The 14,635-nt window shown below is 41.3% G+C and overlaps 1 protein-coding gene across 1 annotated transcript in view; it reads right to left on the bottom strand.

Moving 5' to 3' along the window:
* Nucleotides 1–1,636: 1,636 nt before the first annotated feature.
* LOC123985862 (alpha-2-macroglobulin-like) overlaps nt 1,637–14,635 on the bottom strand; it is a 37,022-nt gene continuing 24,023 nt past the window's right edge. The window contains exons 15-27 of the mRNA XM_046073812.1: nt 13,971–14,147; nt 10,727–10,802; nt 8,559–8,715; nt 7,753–7,827; nt 7,231–7,393; nt 6,947–7,134; nt 6,113–6,325; nt 5,716–5,834; nt 5,352–5,442; nt 5,199–5,267; nt 5,011–5,116; nt 4,791–4,832; nt 1,637–1,746 (exon numbers count right to left, since the gene is read on the bottom strand). Of these exons, the coding sequence (XP_045929768.1) occupies nt 1,742–1,746; nt 4,791–4,832; nt 5,011–5,116; nt 5,199–5,267; nt 5,352–5,442; nt 5,716–5,834; nt 6,113–6,325; nt 6,947–7,134; nt 7,231–7,393; nt 7,753–7,827; nt 8,559–8,715; nt 10,727–10,802; nt 13,971–14,147 (1,481 nt within the window). The 3' untranslated portion in view covers nt 1,637–1,741. The remainder of the gene's footprint in view (nt 1,747–4,790; nt 4,833–5,010; nt 5,117–5,198; nt 5,268–5,351; nt 5,443–5,715; nt 5,835–6,112; nt 6,326–6,946; nt 7,135–7,230; nt 7,394–7,752; nt 7,828–8,558; nt 8,716–10,726; nt 10,803–13,970; nt 14,148–14,635) is intronic.

Genomic DNA, 14,635 nt, shown 5'->3' with positions numbered 1-14,635 from the left:
GTTCGCTAGTAAATCACATTAAGCCTGTGGCAAAGAACCTTGGTGTCTGGTTTGATAGTAATTTAAATTTCGAGCAGCACACCACAAAGCTTGTTCAATCATGTTTTTATCAACTTAGAAATATAGCTAAAATTCGATCTATATTTTACATGTCTTCATCTCATCACGCCTGGATTATTGCAACAGCCTTTTCACTTGTTTAACCCAAAAATCTATTGATCGACTCCAGACTGTCCAGAACTCAGTTGCCAGGCTTTTAACCAGAACAAAGAAATATGACCACATTACTCCTATTTTAGCTTCATTACACTGGCTCCCAGTATGTTTTAGAATTGACTTTAAAATTCTATTGATCACTTTTAAAGCTCTTCATGGCCTCTCGCCTTGTTATATTTCTGACCTTTTAGTCCCATACACACCAGCACGTACCTTGAGATCCTCGGGCAGAGGTCTGTTGTCTGTTCCAGAGTCTCGACTGAAAACTAAAGGGGACAGAGCGTTTGCTGTCAGGGCCCCGAGGCTCTGGAACAGCCTGCCCGAGGAAATCAGGTCGGCTGAGTCAGTGAACTCTTTTAAGTCCCTTCTTAAAACATACTTTTATAGGAGAGCCTTTCCCGATCTTATTTGACTTTATTTTATCCCTTTTATTTTATTCTATTTTACTAATTTTATATTTATCTGTATTTTAGTCTTTTTCATGCTTTTATCTTGTATTGTTTTTTGTATTATTGTCTCTTGGGTATTATTGTCTTTACACTTGTTAAAGCACTTTGTAACTTGTTTTTGAAAAGTGCTCTACAAATAAGAATTATTATTATTATTATTATCTGGGAAAATCCACAACATCTGTGATTTTGCCGTCAGCTGTTTGTACCTGTCCTGACTCCTCATCATCACCTTCATGGTATAAAGATCCACAGCCTGTTAGCTCTCGTGTCGGCTCTTCATTTGTCCAAATGTCACTTCTCTTCTTACTTCTAATAAACCAGAAGACTACTCAGAGACTGTTTATTATTATTATGTCCTCTTCTGTGTATGTATTCAATGTACTGATGCGCGTCTACACTGCTGGAATTATGCAAGAACAAGAAGAACGCCGTGATGACGAAACACGCTCTGTAGCGTTGTTTGTTCGTCTGCTACGGTAGAAACATGACAACAAATAACAGCGACCTCCACAGCAGGGGGTGCCCGCGATACAAATGGATCATTCTAAGGTAATAAAAACATAATGGTTCATTATGTAAGGTCTTTACACACCACTGAAAACATAGCTATGGATCTTATATTGCATTTCTGTCAATAGATCCTAAGAAATATTACACACTGAACCTTTAAATCAGTAAAATCTTAATTATGTTATCTTAATTTTACTTAAATGAATGACTGCTAAGAAAGCCATAAGAACACTTCTGATCTGCATCTGACCTGCACTGTCTGTGAATGAAATACATCAGATAAATAAACTGCTGAAAGACAGAGTTAAGCACAAGACAAATTTTAAGTTGAACATTCAGAATATTTTATTATCCATTATGAATACATTTAACTTTGACACAGAGTAGTTACAAAGTTGTACGGTAAAGTAGCCAAATACTAAAAGGTAATGAATTGGTAAATGTTTGTGTATGTTTACACAAACTGACATGGCACATAAAATCTATCTTAGGTAATAAAATTGAGGTCTGCTTAAATTATACTGAAATGAGTGAAGACCTGAGGACTGACCACAGTTCGCTCTTCAAGCTGCAATAAGAAAGAAAGAATACAAAATTATTATGTACTGTGAAGACTTAGGGCCCGTGTCCACCAAAGCGGTTTTTTTTGTCTGATGTCAGCGTCTTTTTTTCAATTCATTCCAATGGGAGCGCAGCGTTTACAACCAGGTAAAAACGGCAGCAGCGTGACGAGGCGCTGAGCGTTTTTTTCCACGCTGGGCCCAGCTGTCCAATCACAGTAGAGGAGGGGCGGGAAAAGTACCACACCATAGCAACGGTTACTATCCTGGAACTGGGCTTCGTCCAACCTCACCTCTTGGACCAAATGGTGGTAGGCTACTTGTGGAGATGTTTCCTCGCCCACAAAATCTCATGAACCCACATACGGCGAGTCCGTCCTCTCTCTCTAACTGCTTCAGAATTTTCTTTATACAGAGTAAGGGCCATAGCAAGTACTCTACTATGTGTTGACATTTTTACAACCAGTAAAGTTAACACTCTTGCATGGCTCTGCTGCTGGCTGCCAATGGCCATGATGAATGCCCCAAATGCCTCAGTGTTACGCATATGAGAGGGGGGCTATTCTACAGTCAGTGTGTGAATTGCAGTTTTATGCCTGAAGATGAACTGAACTGAAGCTAGCCCGGCTTGCTAAAGGTGGAAAGGCTGCTGCTTGAAGGCCAGTTGCCTTCATCTGGTGTGGCTTCAAATGTGTGGAGTAAGCATAGTAGCCCGCCACCTACAGGTGCCCCGCCTAGGAAAAAGCCAAGATAGTGGTTTGGCAGCTAAAGTAGACACACTGGCCTCAGAATTTACTGAGATTAAGGGTTTGCTCCTTAACCTTCAGGCAGGCAGGGGAGCTGCAACCTGGTTAGACAGACCAGCCAGGGGTCCACCCCACAAGGATGGGATGACAATGCCGTGTCTACGAGGGCCTTCCCGTAACCAGTTCTGCAAGGACAGACCTGGACAAGGAGAAGTACAGGCTTTAACCTGTGCTTCCAACACCTGTTCCAAGCAGACAGGAAGCAAGTCCAGAGCAGGCTCGGACGCTGCCCATGCCTCAATTAAGCCAGTGGTCTGTATGGCACTGGCACACTTGGGCTTGGATGAAGCACTAACAGCAAATGCTCTAGCTAGTTCACATAAATTCAATGTAATTTATATAGCGCCAATTCACAACAACAGTTATCTCATAGCATACTGTAGAGCAGGTTTTGACTGTACTCTTTGTGCCATTTCATTTTTTAGGCATCTCCCTCCTGAGGCTATTTTTTCTGTGCTGCCCTTCCAGCCATATATAGAGGAGCTCCACAAATGCCAGATCCCAAAGCTTTTTCTCACCAAACAACTGATGGTAGAACCTTGGCTTCCATGCAGAATGCCAGCTGTGGAGCCAGTTATCGCGTCCCTCACTGTGTCACCCACTGAGGTGGTGAGACCTGATGCTTGCTGTCCCAGGCCACAGAGTCGCATTACAGATGACTTCCTAGTGAGAGGCTATGATATGACTGCATGCATGGGCCATAGTGGAAACTCTCATTTCCACCTATTAGCTCTGCCTCTTAGAGGTCTCTGCAATGACCTCTACCCGCCATGGAGTTGGGAAAGCCAGCATTTGGCAGGAGTCCAGGGTTAATGCAATGAACACCATGGCTGGGTATACTTTTGGCCTAAGTGACAATGATAAGGCCCAACCTTGTTACATGACATAGAAGGACAGCAGTGTCCTGCTCAACCTGCTCCTGGGTCGGAGTGCATATCAGACAGTCATCCAAATATCCCTGCATTGGGGCCAGTGCTGCCCATGAAGACCCGTGGGCAGACCATTTAGATCTAAGGTTGCACGGAAGAGAGTCAGGGTGTCCAGCCAATTCCTGCTTGTGTTACAGTCATGGACAGATGAGGCATATCTGGCCAGGGGTATCTCACTCGTTTCTATCCCCTCATGTCAGGAGGTAGTGGTGACCAACGCTTTGGGTGGGGGGCAGTGTGGTAGCACAAGGCAATGAGGGGGCATTAAATGAGCTAGGAAAGGATGGAGCACATAAATTAGCTCAAAATACGAGTTCCCGTCATTTATAAGAGGCAGGCATGTGACAACAAGTCTGCGGTCTACGCTGTAAATGCACAAGGGGGCACCAGGTCAACATTGTCACTGCGGGCGGCACAGCAAATCCTGGTATTGGCTTTCCCTCACTTGGCCAGCCTCAGGACCATGCACTTGCTGCAACCACAGAACATGGTACAAGACTACCTCTACTGCCAGACACCTCCCCCAGGAGAGAGGAGACTCCACCCTGAAGTGATAGAGGAGATACGGCATATGGCACAGCAGAGGTGGGCCTGTTTGATTCAGAATCCACAGCCCACTGGTACCTTTGGTTTTCACCGATGGGACAGTATGCGCTGGCACAGCCGCGGCCAGATCACCTTCTCTATGCCTTTCACCATTTTCACTGATAACGGTTACGTTCCACAGAGTGCAGCAAAGCAACCACAGGCAGGCTTTCCAGGTGGGTTGTTGAGGTAATTGAGGAAACACATGTCAAAAGGACGCCCTTTGCCCCATAACATCCGGGGCCACTCCAGCAGGAGTGTCTCCACTTCCTAGGCAGCAGTATGGCGGGTGCCTCTGAGTGAGATTTGCGCTGTGGCCACCTGGGCCACACCATTTGCCCATTTCTATTGGGTCAATGTTGCTGCTTCCCATGCAGTAGTGGTAGCTGTCTTTCATGAACCCTTAGGCCATTCGTGAACAATCGAGTGTTAAGCACTGCCTCTGGCAATCAGGAAGAATGAATAGAACAAGAGTTATGCATGTAACTATGGTTCTATGAATTCTGCATGATCTTTAGTTAGAGTTCTCTGTCACTCGTTTTAGCGAGAAGATTTTGCAGGGACATTTTTCAAAACGACGCAGGCTTATTTAAGCTATGCCCTGCGTCACACCAGTTCACATGTGACGACATTATACCTTTTTGTGGTCGGGGTAAAATGTTTTAGGATTTTCGGCCATTCAATGACTTTTGTAATGTTGCAGTGCTTGCGTATGTTATTACAAACTGTTACCTGCAGCACAAGGGTAGATGTATTCTGTCTCAGCCTGGTCACCTGAGAGGGAAAAGAAGAAGCAGAAGATTTATAACAAGTGAAAAGAGTAAAACCTTTTTCAAATGTCTAACACATTAAAAACATGTAGTACTCAAAATGACTATTCTGATAATTGTTCAGAGTTTGTCAGTGTGATCTCTGTAAATGAGCATTAGAGAGGACTGAGTATCTGACTTACTTGGCTGGTAGTAGTCATAGATCTTGACCACGGCTGGCTTCAGGTTCTGCACTCTGAGCTCCCGTAGGAGGTCTAAGCTGTGGTTGATAGGTATGTTCTTCGTTAACTGTTGGAATAAAAACAGACGACACGTCAGTCACAAATCTGGAGAGCATCATCTATTGTTCCTCACTGTGAATCCCTCTCACCTCCGTTATGTACACCAGAACGTGATCTTCCTTTTCTTCAACACGATCCACCAGCAGGGCACCTTTGAGCTGTGAGGAGACCACATTCAGCTGGGTCGTTTATTGAACACTATTCATTTCCTACTCAGGTTAAAGTCACTTATAATAACTCACCCTCCTCAAAGACTCTGGGTCTGGGACAAAGCCAGAGAGCATTTTGATGTCCAGGATCACCATGTTTGTAGTGCTTGCTGTTCCACTATATCTGCAATGCAACCAGAAAAATGTGACGTTACTCAGATTTTATCATGTTCTTCAGAGTTCTAGTAGTTGAATGCAGAGACAGAAAGCTTTCATTTACAGTAAAGACATGTTTATATATACCAGAACACATATACAAATATACCAGTAATCATTTCTCACATGTCCGTCCACCAACAGTCTACAGTAGCTGGTAGATTCAGAGGATTGTTTGTCATAAATTACAGTATTCTTCAATCATTGCTGTAACATGGATCTAGTGTTGTTGATTACTTACAGGGACTTTAGCTTCAGAGTGAGTTTGGGTCTGAGAGATGTGCAGTTGGCCTCTGGTTTGACCTCCACACTGAGAGTGGTGACAGCAGCAGGAGTTGGGATGTTATAGTGAAGAGAGATCTGGGAAACAGGTACACAAGAGGGTAAGGAAGAAGTGAACAAGGGGGGTTAAGTATTAGTCCTTAATTTTAGCCCCCCCACTTAAATATCTCCCAATCTTTAACAAAATGATTTTATAATAATTTAAATATTTAGATTTCATCCTTTATTTGGAAAAAGAAACCACCTTGAAATAAACCAACCAACCCTTTAACTAACATTAGGACATGGTTGTGTTAGCAGTGTTGTGTATGTATATCAAAGAAACAGGAAGTGCTGCAGTGACAGTGACCACTGACCTGCACTGAAGCACATGCAGAGCCCTTCACCTCCAGGCTGTACTTTCCTGTCACTTCCTGCAGCAGCTTCTCCTGGTAGAGCAGTTTGTTGTTCTGATTCACATCAAATGTCAGCTGGCCACTGGGAGACTGGACTGTCACTGTGCTGGAACCCTCTGGACTGAACACTGCAGTGGCGTAGAGAGCCAGAGCCTGGAGAGCCACCACCGTGTCCTACAACACACAACACAACAGTTACTTTATTGGCTTGGATACAAATGGAAACGGTGACTTTGGTTTATACATTAAGGAATTTTACATGTAGGAATTAACATTTATAAAGTGAAGACCTCTCAATGTCAATTTCCACAGAGAAACAAATACTGGCTGTCTCTAAGGGAAGAACAGTAACATTTTAAACGGGCCAGTATGCTCAGTGTGTGATTTGCAGTTAATGGGCTAGAACAATGCTGAAGTCCTTATGTTATTGTTGAGATATTGTGTAATTTCATTGCGTGGTGAAACCATGGATTATCTTTAATAAATTCAAGGATTTAGTATTCATTTATAGGTTGAGAAAATGATCTTACTTCATCAGCTGAATAAATCATTTAAAAGCCCATTATATGCTGGAAAATAAATTGTTGCAAAGATGACAATACTGTTTTACTTAGCTAACGAAAAGTTGGCATTTTAGAGATACATGGTTTTTACAAGACAGCCAGTTCAGTATTAGGTCACAGCTAAGCCACACACTTCTTAACTTCTTAACTTAACTGCTCCTTCTTTGTAGGATGAACAGGCCAGAAGAGAATACTGTACATTTACTGTGAAGTCCAGCTGTCTGGGCTGTACCTGTGTAGAGGAGAAGCCTCCATAATAGTTCTGCTGGCCCGTCAACCATCTGACGATGCTGGTGGCGGCGCCCAGGTCTTCAGCAGCGGGAGAGCCGCTGAGTTTGGCCAGCAGCACATAGGAGCTGATCTCCACAGACAGAGAGGCTGACGTTTCTGTCGCTGTCTGAGACCAGTGGAGGAAACCTCCTAAAAACAGCCATCCACAAACAGACAAACAGGCACAGGGTGAGCCACATTCACAGGAATGAAGCCAGAAGGATTTCCTTTAGGAGGATGACTCACCTTGGTTTGATGCAACAGTGTCCAGGTGCTTCAGAAGGTGAGCACGGGTCTCCGTGTCTCCTGCCAGGGTGAAGACGTACGCCAGCAGAGCTGTAGTGTAGGTGTTGCTGAGGTCACTGATGGACTCCCTGAGACAAGACAGGCTCTTGTTCACCACAGGATCCTAGAACAGATTCAAAGAACACATTATAATAAATGATCTCAGGACTCAACTGATTTGATTGAACTAAACAAGAAAGTTTATTCTATTTTATGATAATACTCTAAACCAATTCCCTAAAACTTCAGTGTACTTTTGAAATTTTAAAAAACAACAAAATTTAAAAATGTGTAGACTGGAAAGACAAAGAAATGCTGGGAAATAATGTACATTTATTCACAAAAGCCAGTTAAATGTATAATAAAAATATACAAACCTTCCTTATTGTCTGTGTAAATGTTGTTAGTTTGTGTCTTATAAAGGAAATTCTTTCAGGTTTACATTTGAAACAGAGATTTTTGTACTGCAAGGAGTCTACTCACATTTAGGGGCACATTCATCTCCAAGTAGGCAGCAGTGATGTAAGCACTGAGAGTCACTTCATCAGACACACCACCCTGTAGAGAGGAAGCATCATGCAGACGTTACCATCACTGTAGCTCCAAAACACAGGCGCCAGATTCAAGTGATTTTGAGTACCGCATACACACAGATTGCAAATGGTGGCAGTGTCCTGTTTCACAAAAGATTTGCGAGTCCAACAGAGCTCTTGTATGCTCATGCATGAGTCGAAGAGTGAAACCTGTTAAAACTAATGTGAGGGGGAAGAATCTTATGTTGCATTTTCGTGAAACAGGCCCCAGGCTGGCATTAGTTACGAATAAGTGATGAAAAAAGGGATGATGATGGTGCAGTGAAAATAATATCCAACAGTGTTTCCCCTACCATTGTTGGCAGCCTGTCCCCCCCCCCCCCTAAAGCTGCAGAAAAAGCAGAATATCATGGAATCTGCCAAAATGGTGAAGCACTTTATAAAAATCAGCAGTTTCCCAGTATTATAACCGTTTTTGCCCACGGCACTTAAGCCAAACAAACAGAAAAACTATGTTTTGGTGTTTACAGACGCTGCCTGTCCTCTCTGCATTGGTGTGACGGAGAATGTGACAATACTAAACAGGCAAAAATAAGTGTGCCGCGTCTACGACGACACCACGCATCCGTAACGTGCTGCGACAATAGTTTCGGGGGGGTCTACCTCCCCCTTGAAAAAATTTCTATTTCTATCAATTTCTAACCTTTTTCACTTTTAGTTATCAGCCGTTTTCATACAAACTCTACAGAGACTGACCTTCATTCTGTTGTTGAAGAGTTTTCCCAGCTGCTGGAAACAGCCGTTTTTTTGTTTTTTGCCATCAAGCCAAGACATAGACTCTTCAAGCTTTGTCAGGTCAATGTAGATGAAAGAGCGTGCTTTTGCAAAAGATCTTATCACAAAAGCAGTCAGCCTGAGGATATTAAAACAAACAATCAAACAATAACTGATACAATGAAGTGAAGTGGAAACATCTGTGTAATGTCTCACACTATTCATCACAGTATACTAAACACTAAATGCTTCAGGTCAGCTAACTTAATGCATTAATTAGAAATATATTATATATTATTCTGTTTACATTTCACATTTGTGATGTTAATGTAAAGAAGTCACATTTTCCATAACATATTTCAGGCAGTGTGCTCCATATGGAGCTAACTTCCTGACAAACAAACAAAACACATTTGCAAAACAAAATGCATCAGTGTTGTTTTGTATTTATAAACCGCACTGTCTTAGTTATTTGTAAAACATGTTTTGTTTGCCAAGTTTAGGCAGGAAATTTGCTCCATAGATCCAAAGTGCAGTCCCATAATTTAATCTATGCTGTGAGTACAAAGGTTATTTTCTCTTGAACTCAACTGTAAGGGCCTGTGTCCACCAAAGCATTTTTTACCAGCTGAAAATGCCACCTGCTCTTCTGAAAACCCCCAGCTGGGAGCGCTAGGGTGCATTTGAGACGCAGTGTTTTCTTCGGCTAAGACAGATACATAATATCTGTGGAGATGTGCTGCAAGTAGGCTACTTAATTTTACTAAATATAAAAATGTCACCACAAAGTAGGGTAGGCCTTTGCTCTGCTTGAAGAGAAGGCTGAAACATTTTGCAGGCGAGGAAATACCTCGGCGAGCAGGCACATCGGTCAAGAGCTGAGATGGCTCGGTGTGTTGTTTGTCCCGACCTTCCTGCACTGTGATTGGACAGCTGGCTAAAAAGTGACAGTGACAAGCGGTGCATTTTGCCCAAAGGTGAACATTTTTCACCTCTCGGCAACCGGAAACACACGCCCCGCGCCCAACGTCGAGCGTGGAATAGACGCTCATCACGCTGCTGTCGTTTCTCCCATGTTGTAAATACGGAGCGCTCCCATTGCAATGAATTGAAAAAAGCCCAAGGAAATAATGCTTTGGTGGACACAGGCCCTAAAAGTTGCACAACATGTACCAGGGCTGTGTGTGTAACTGACTCTAAGTAAAGTGTATTATTAAGAAATCCACTTCAAAGCTCTTTTATTATTTTCCTCTTTTAATATTATGAGTCATGTATTTTGGCCCCTCCTAGCGGAATGTTAATTTCGCATCTACACTGAACAAAATTATAATCGCAACACTGCTGTTTTTGCCCCCATTCTTCATGAGCTGAAGTCAAAGATCTAAGACTTTCTGTAAGTACACAAAAGGCCTATTTCTCTCAAATATATATATTCTCTCAAATTCTCTCAAAATCTGTGTTAGTGAGCACTGCTCCTTTGCCGAGATAATCCATCCACCTCACAGGTGTGGCATATCAAGATGCTCAACAGACGGCATGGTGTGCCTTAGGCTGGCCACAATAAAAGTCCACATTTTGCATTCAGTATAAACAAACATGGAGGAAAGTGAAGCTTACTCAGAAATTAGTAATGTTGAACAGGAGGACTCAGACCATGCAAGCTCATACCAAAGAGAGAAGTCTGTTGTATGGACCAGCTACACAACACTGTTCCAGCAGCTCCCATGATGTGTGTGCCAGGTAACTTTTACTTTCTAGTTCGCAAAGACATGCTGTTGTTGTGATGTTAGCTATCGTAGCAGGAGCTGCTGTGCTGCTCTGGGACAGTCTCGTCCTCTCATGTTAGCAGCAAGTAGCCACAGTTTGTTAAACCACAACCTAGCTAACGTTCGTTCACTCTCATGGTATTAAATTTCTCTAGAATTGCTTACCCACCTTTATGACGCAGAGAAATATCATGAATTATTGTTGGAAATTACAACTGTAGCACATGATACATTGAATTTACAAAAAAAGTGTTCTATATCAGGATATAAATCGTTGTTGGGATATGAAATGACCTATATTGGGATAGGAGATTTTAGTCATATGGCATAGCCCTAGCACGTACATGTACTTCTTCATGCATAATTGATCAGTGATGTTCTCACCAAGTGTTCCCCAGTCCTGATCCAAATGTGCTGTAAGCACCGTTACTATGTTTGTAGTTCAGTTGTCTCTGGTAGCCTGTAAAACAACAGAAATATTTAGATAAAATTTATTAGGACATTAAGGACACTGATTTTATAGGATTTTTCATACATTGAATGTATAATCTTGAACAAAGAGTAAGACCATGAGCCAACAGCTGTAAAAGTTTCTCCACCCAAATCAAAGTTATGGCATTTTGTAAAGGACAAAAATGAAGAAATGGAAACTATTTAATTTTTTGGGACTGTGAACTTTGTTCGAAGTTATAAACTATGAATGCAAACTAGTTCATTTTAATCTGTGTGAATTGATCTTTGAGTGATGATCTGTAATTGGAATAACGAGTTCTGCTTATATTGTGTGCAAGCAGCACCAGAGTGTTACAGATGGTAGATTTAAATACATATTGAAGATCTTAAATGTTTCTTTTTATCTGTAATATAAATTTAAGAGCAGAGGTGGGTAGAGAGTTACATTTACTCTGTTACATGTGCTCAATTAACTTTTGAGTAAATGGTACTTGTCAAAGTATTTTCAATGCATCATACTTTTAATCTTAATTGAGTAGTTTTTAAAGAGAAAAATCATTACTTTTACCCTGCTACATATGGATACTTTCATCGAGCTACTACGCTACTTATTTATTCATTTACCGCAGTAAAGCATCCATATGACTCTGAAAGAAGAATAGCAGCTGAAGCTACAACATGATAGTATGGCTTTCAAATGGCGCTAGCAGCTAACATGATTGCTACAGATTAAAGTTTAACACACCGTGAAGCCAGCCCCGTCTCATCCAATACCGATGCTTTGTCAGGCTTTCTGAAAGCGCCGGTATCTGACGCCCTTGGATTGAGACGGTGTTGGTGCAGCAGGTTTTAGTTGTGAAGTCAGCAGGCTACACCGTGCTGACACTGAGCTGACAAGAGAGCAGTGTCTGTTGTGTTAATGCTAATATGTTTAATAAATATAGCTGCAAGCAGCAATGATCAGGATCCAAGCAAGTTGTGAGAATATGTGTGGAAACAACTGAAAATGTCAAATGTTGCATTTTTCACAAGTTGAGGTAGTGACATCAAATGTGCCAAACCTGGATAGTTTTGTCAGTTTAAACTTAAAACGCTTACAACAGTCAAGATATTGGTGAGAAAAAAAAAATCACATCTTTCTGCTGGTTTTGGGTGTGTTGTCAATTATTTTGATGGCATTTGACCCCAGACTTCCCTTTTTGAGTCACCCCTGTCTTGCCTCACAGTGGTTTGGTCCACTGCCTGCTTTCCCTCTCACATGAGTCCGGTGGCAGAAAACCAGTTCAAATCCGTCAGCAGTTGTGGAGCTCCAATGTTAAGTAGGCTGGCAGGGCTGTTTTATGCACTTTAAACATTGGATGAACTGATTCTTTTGTCTTTAGTCATTAATAAATTAATCATGACAAAAAGTTATGATAACCGATTATTTTTCTATGAGCCCACTCTGTTATTACCTATACCATTACCTAGCTTATTTGGTAGCTTGTTTAACAGGTTATTAGACTGGAACTCTTGTTCTACAGCTAGAGATGCGCAGATTGATCAGCTGGGGACTGAAATAGGCCATTTATTTTCGCTTACTCTGCTCCGACCAGTGACCGGGGCCATGCAGCATCAAATATCCATGCGGTTTTCTGCTGTGAAAACAGAATCGCGGGTGAAAAACCAAACGCAAGTTCTTTTAAGTAAAACTGCTGACAAATAAAGTCAGAGCAGACAGAGACAGACAGACAGGTGTAGGTGTGTGCTTGTGTGTCTGACGGGAAAAGCAAGGTGAGTAGATTACTGTAGTTTGTGATTAAGCACATACATAAATTGGAGAATAAGTAGAATTAAAATGGTGTAAAATTTATTTTCATCTCTTTCCAGTGAAAATGCTAATGTTATTTTATAATCAATGTTTCATTATGACCATACAATTGAGACCAGTGAGAATAGCTAACATTTATACTGGTGCTGATGGGGATCCTAATAAAAATATATTTTTCCAATCAATAGTTACAAAAATGTTTGTGTATGCTGTCAGTTATAGATCTTAGAAAGAAATAAAATCGGAATCTGCCAGCATTGAATCGGCAGGTCAGACCTTTTAAAAAATCAATAACTGGAATCAGCCAGGAAAAATGTAATCTGTGCATCTCTTACTACAACAATAATCCTGTGTGTTAACCGATATTAGGCTGATACTGTTGGATCTACCGTTTTGTGCATTATGATGTTAAGTGGCAGATCAGTTGACATGCTGCCATTAAATATATATGGACAGAAAAATAGTAGTAAGACTTCTCTCTGTGTACACGTATCCTATACAAGTACAATTTTGGCTGTATTATTTGTTTCCCCTTCAAAAATTGCTCTTGAGAAATTTTATGTTTATTGTCCCCCCCCTACTGTGAGATGAAATTTACACCCATGCGGGTATGTGTAGTGGCTGAAGAGATTGAGCAGAGCCCCCACTTCACCGGTGTTGTGCCGAGTTGTTCGCGGATAATTTATCAACATTGATGAACGACACAAAGAATGTTTTTAAATAGCCGGCTACTTGAAATAGACCGCAGAGGAACCGCGACAGACAGGTGAATGACAGGCGAGAGAGAGAAATAAATGGTCTTCAAAAAGCCTCAGTTTAGCTGGAAATTTACAGTGTAAGTTGAATGAAAAGAGACTTCATGTGTTATACCCCCTGTGTTATGTCCTCCTTAGTCGGGGACAGCCCTAATTGGCAGTAAACAAACTGATGTCAATGACAAAGTTCTGTTTAAAAAGCTGTTTTGGACAACACGTGAGACCAATTACACTATAAGAACAATAAACTATGCCATATATAAAGATGCCAGATAATAATTCTATTAAACTTTTTTTTTTTCAAAATTAAAAGCATTTGGCCCTGATTTACCTCCATAAAGGAATACCATCTAAAATAATTCTAGTCACATCCACATCAAATAAAAGCCTTGGGTAAAACGACCCATTGTTTTTTGTTTTTCTTAAGTTACGCACTAAGTTACTCACTACTTTTTTACTTTTACTTTTTTAATATTTTTAGTAAATACTTTTGTACAATTACTTTTTTTGATGACTACTTTTACTTCTACTTGTTTTTGCAAAGCAATGGTATTTTTACTCGAGTACAGTTTTGGGCTACTCTACCCGACTCTGGTTATCAGAGACTCACCACTGGTCAGGAAGTTGGTAGCCTTTTCCTTGATGGCTGCGGTCAGCTGCTGTGTGTTTTCCAGGTACTGGAGGATGTAAATGTTGGGGGCCAGGAGCACCATGTTCTGCTCTCTACATCCATACGGCATCTTCAGCAGCCCATCCAGGTTCTTCAGGGCTCGGCCCAGAATGTCACCTGCACAAGAACACTGACTCACTAAGACTGAACAACTAACGTGACCTAAAATTTCTAAAATGCAAATTCAAAAAAGTGTGGTGCAGACTCGCACAGAGAGAGAGGAATGGACTCTAAAACTTGTTACTCTAGAGTTCTGTGGTTTAAATGTTAAGTGTATTAACTACAGCGCTGACTGGATTCTCTGTTAACAGTGACAGACAGATCCATGTTATATACTGTATATACCTCTCCTCTGTGAAATGTCTGTATCCTCACTGGGCTGCTTTATTATAACTATTAACTATGATGACCTGGTCATTAGGGCTGAACAATTTTGGAAAATAATTTTTGCAATAGATCGATTAAACATACACCGTTCTTTCCCGTGAGCCAGGCCTACATGTTATGATAAAATTAGGTGATGCATGCATTGCATGAATGATTATTATGAGAAATGGTGAAGAAGAAGTATTAAATTATAATAATTTGAGAGACAGATAAATTGA

The sequence above is a fragment of the Micropterus dolomieu genome, linkage group LG17 (genome assembly GCF_021292245.1).
Source record: "Micropterus dolomieu isolate WLL.071019.BEF.003 ecotype Adirondacks linkage group LG17, ASM2129224v1, whole genome shotgun sequence".
NCBI lineage: Eukaryota > Metazoa > Chordata > Actinopteri > Centrarchiformes > Centrarchidae > Micropterus > Micropterus dolomieu.
Note: the sequence above shows the minus strand (reverse complement) of the source record. Positions and strands in the feature narration are given on the sequence as shown.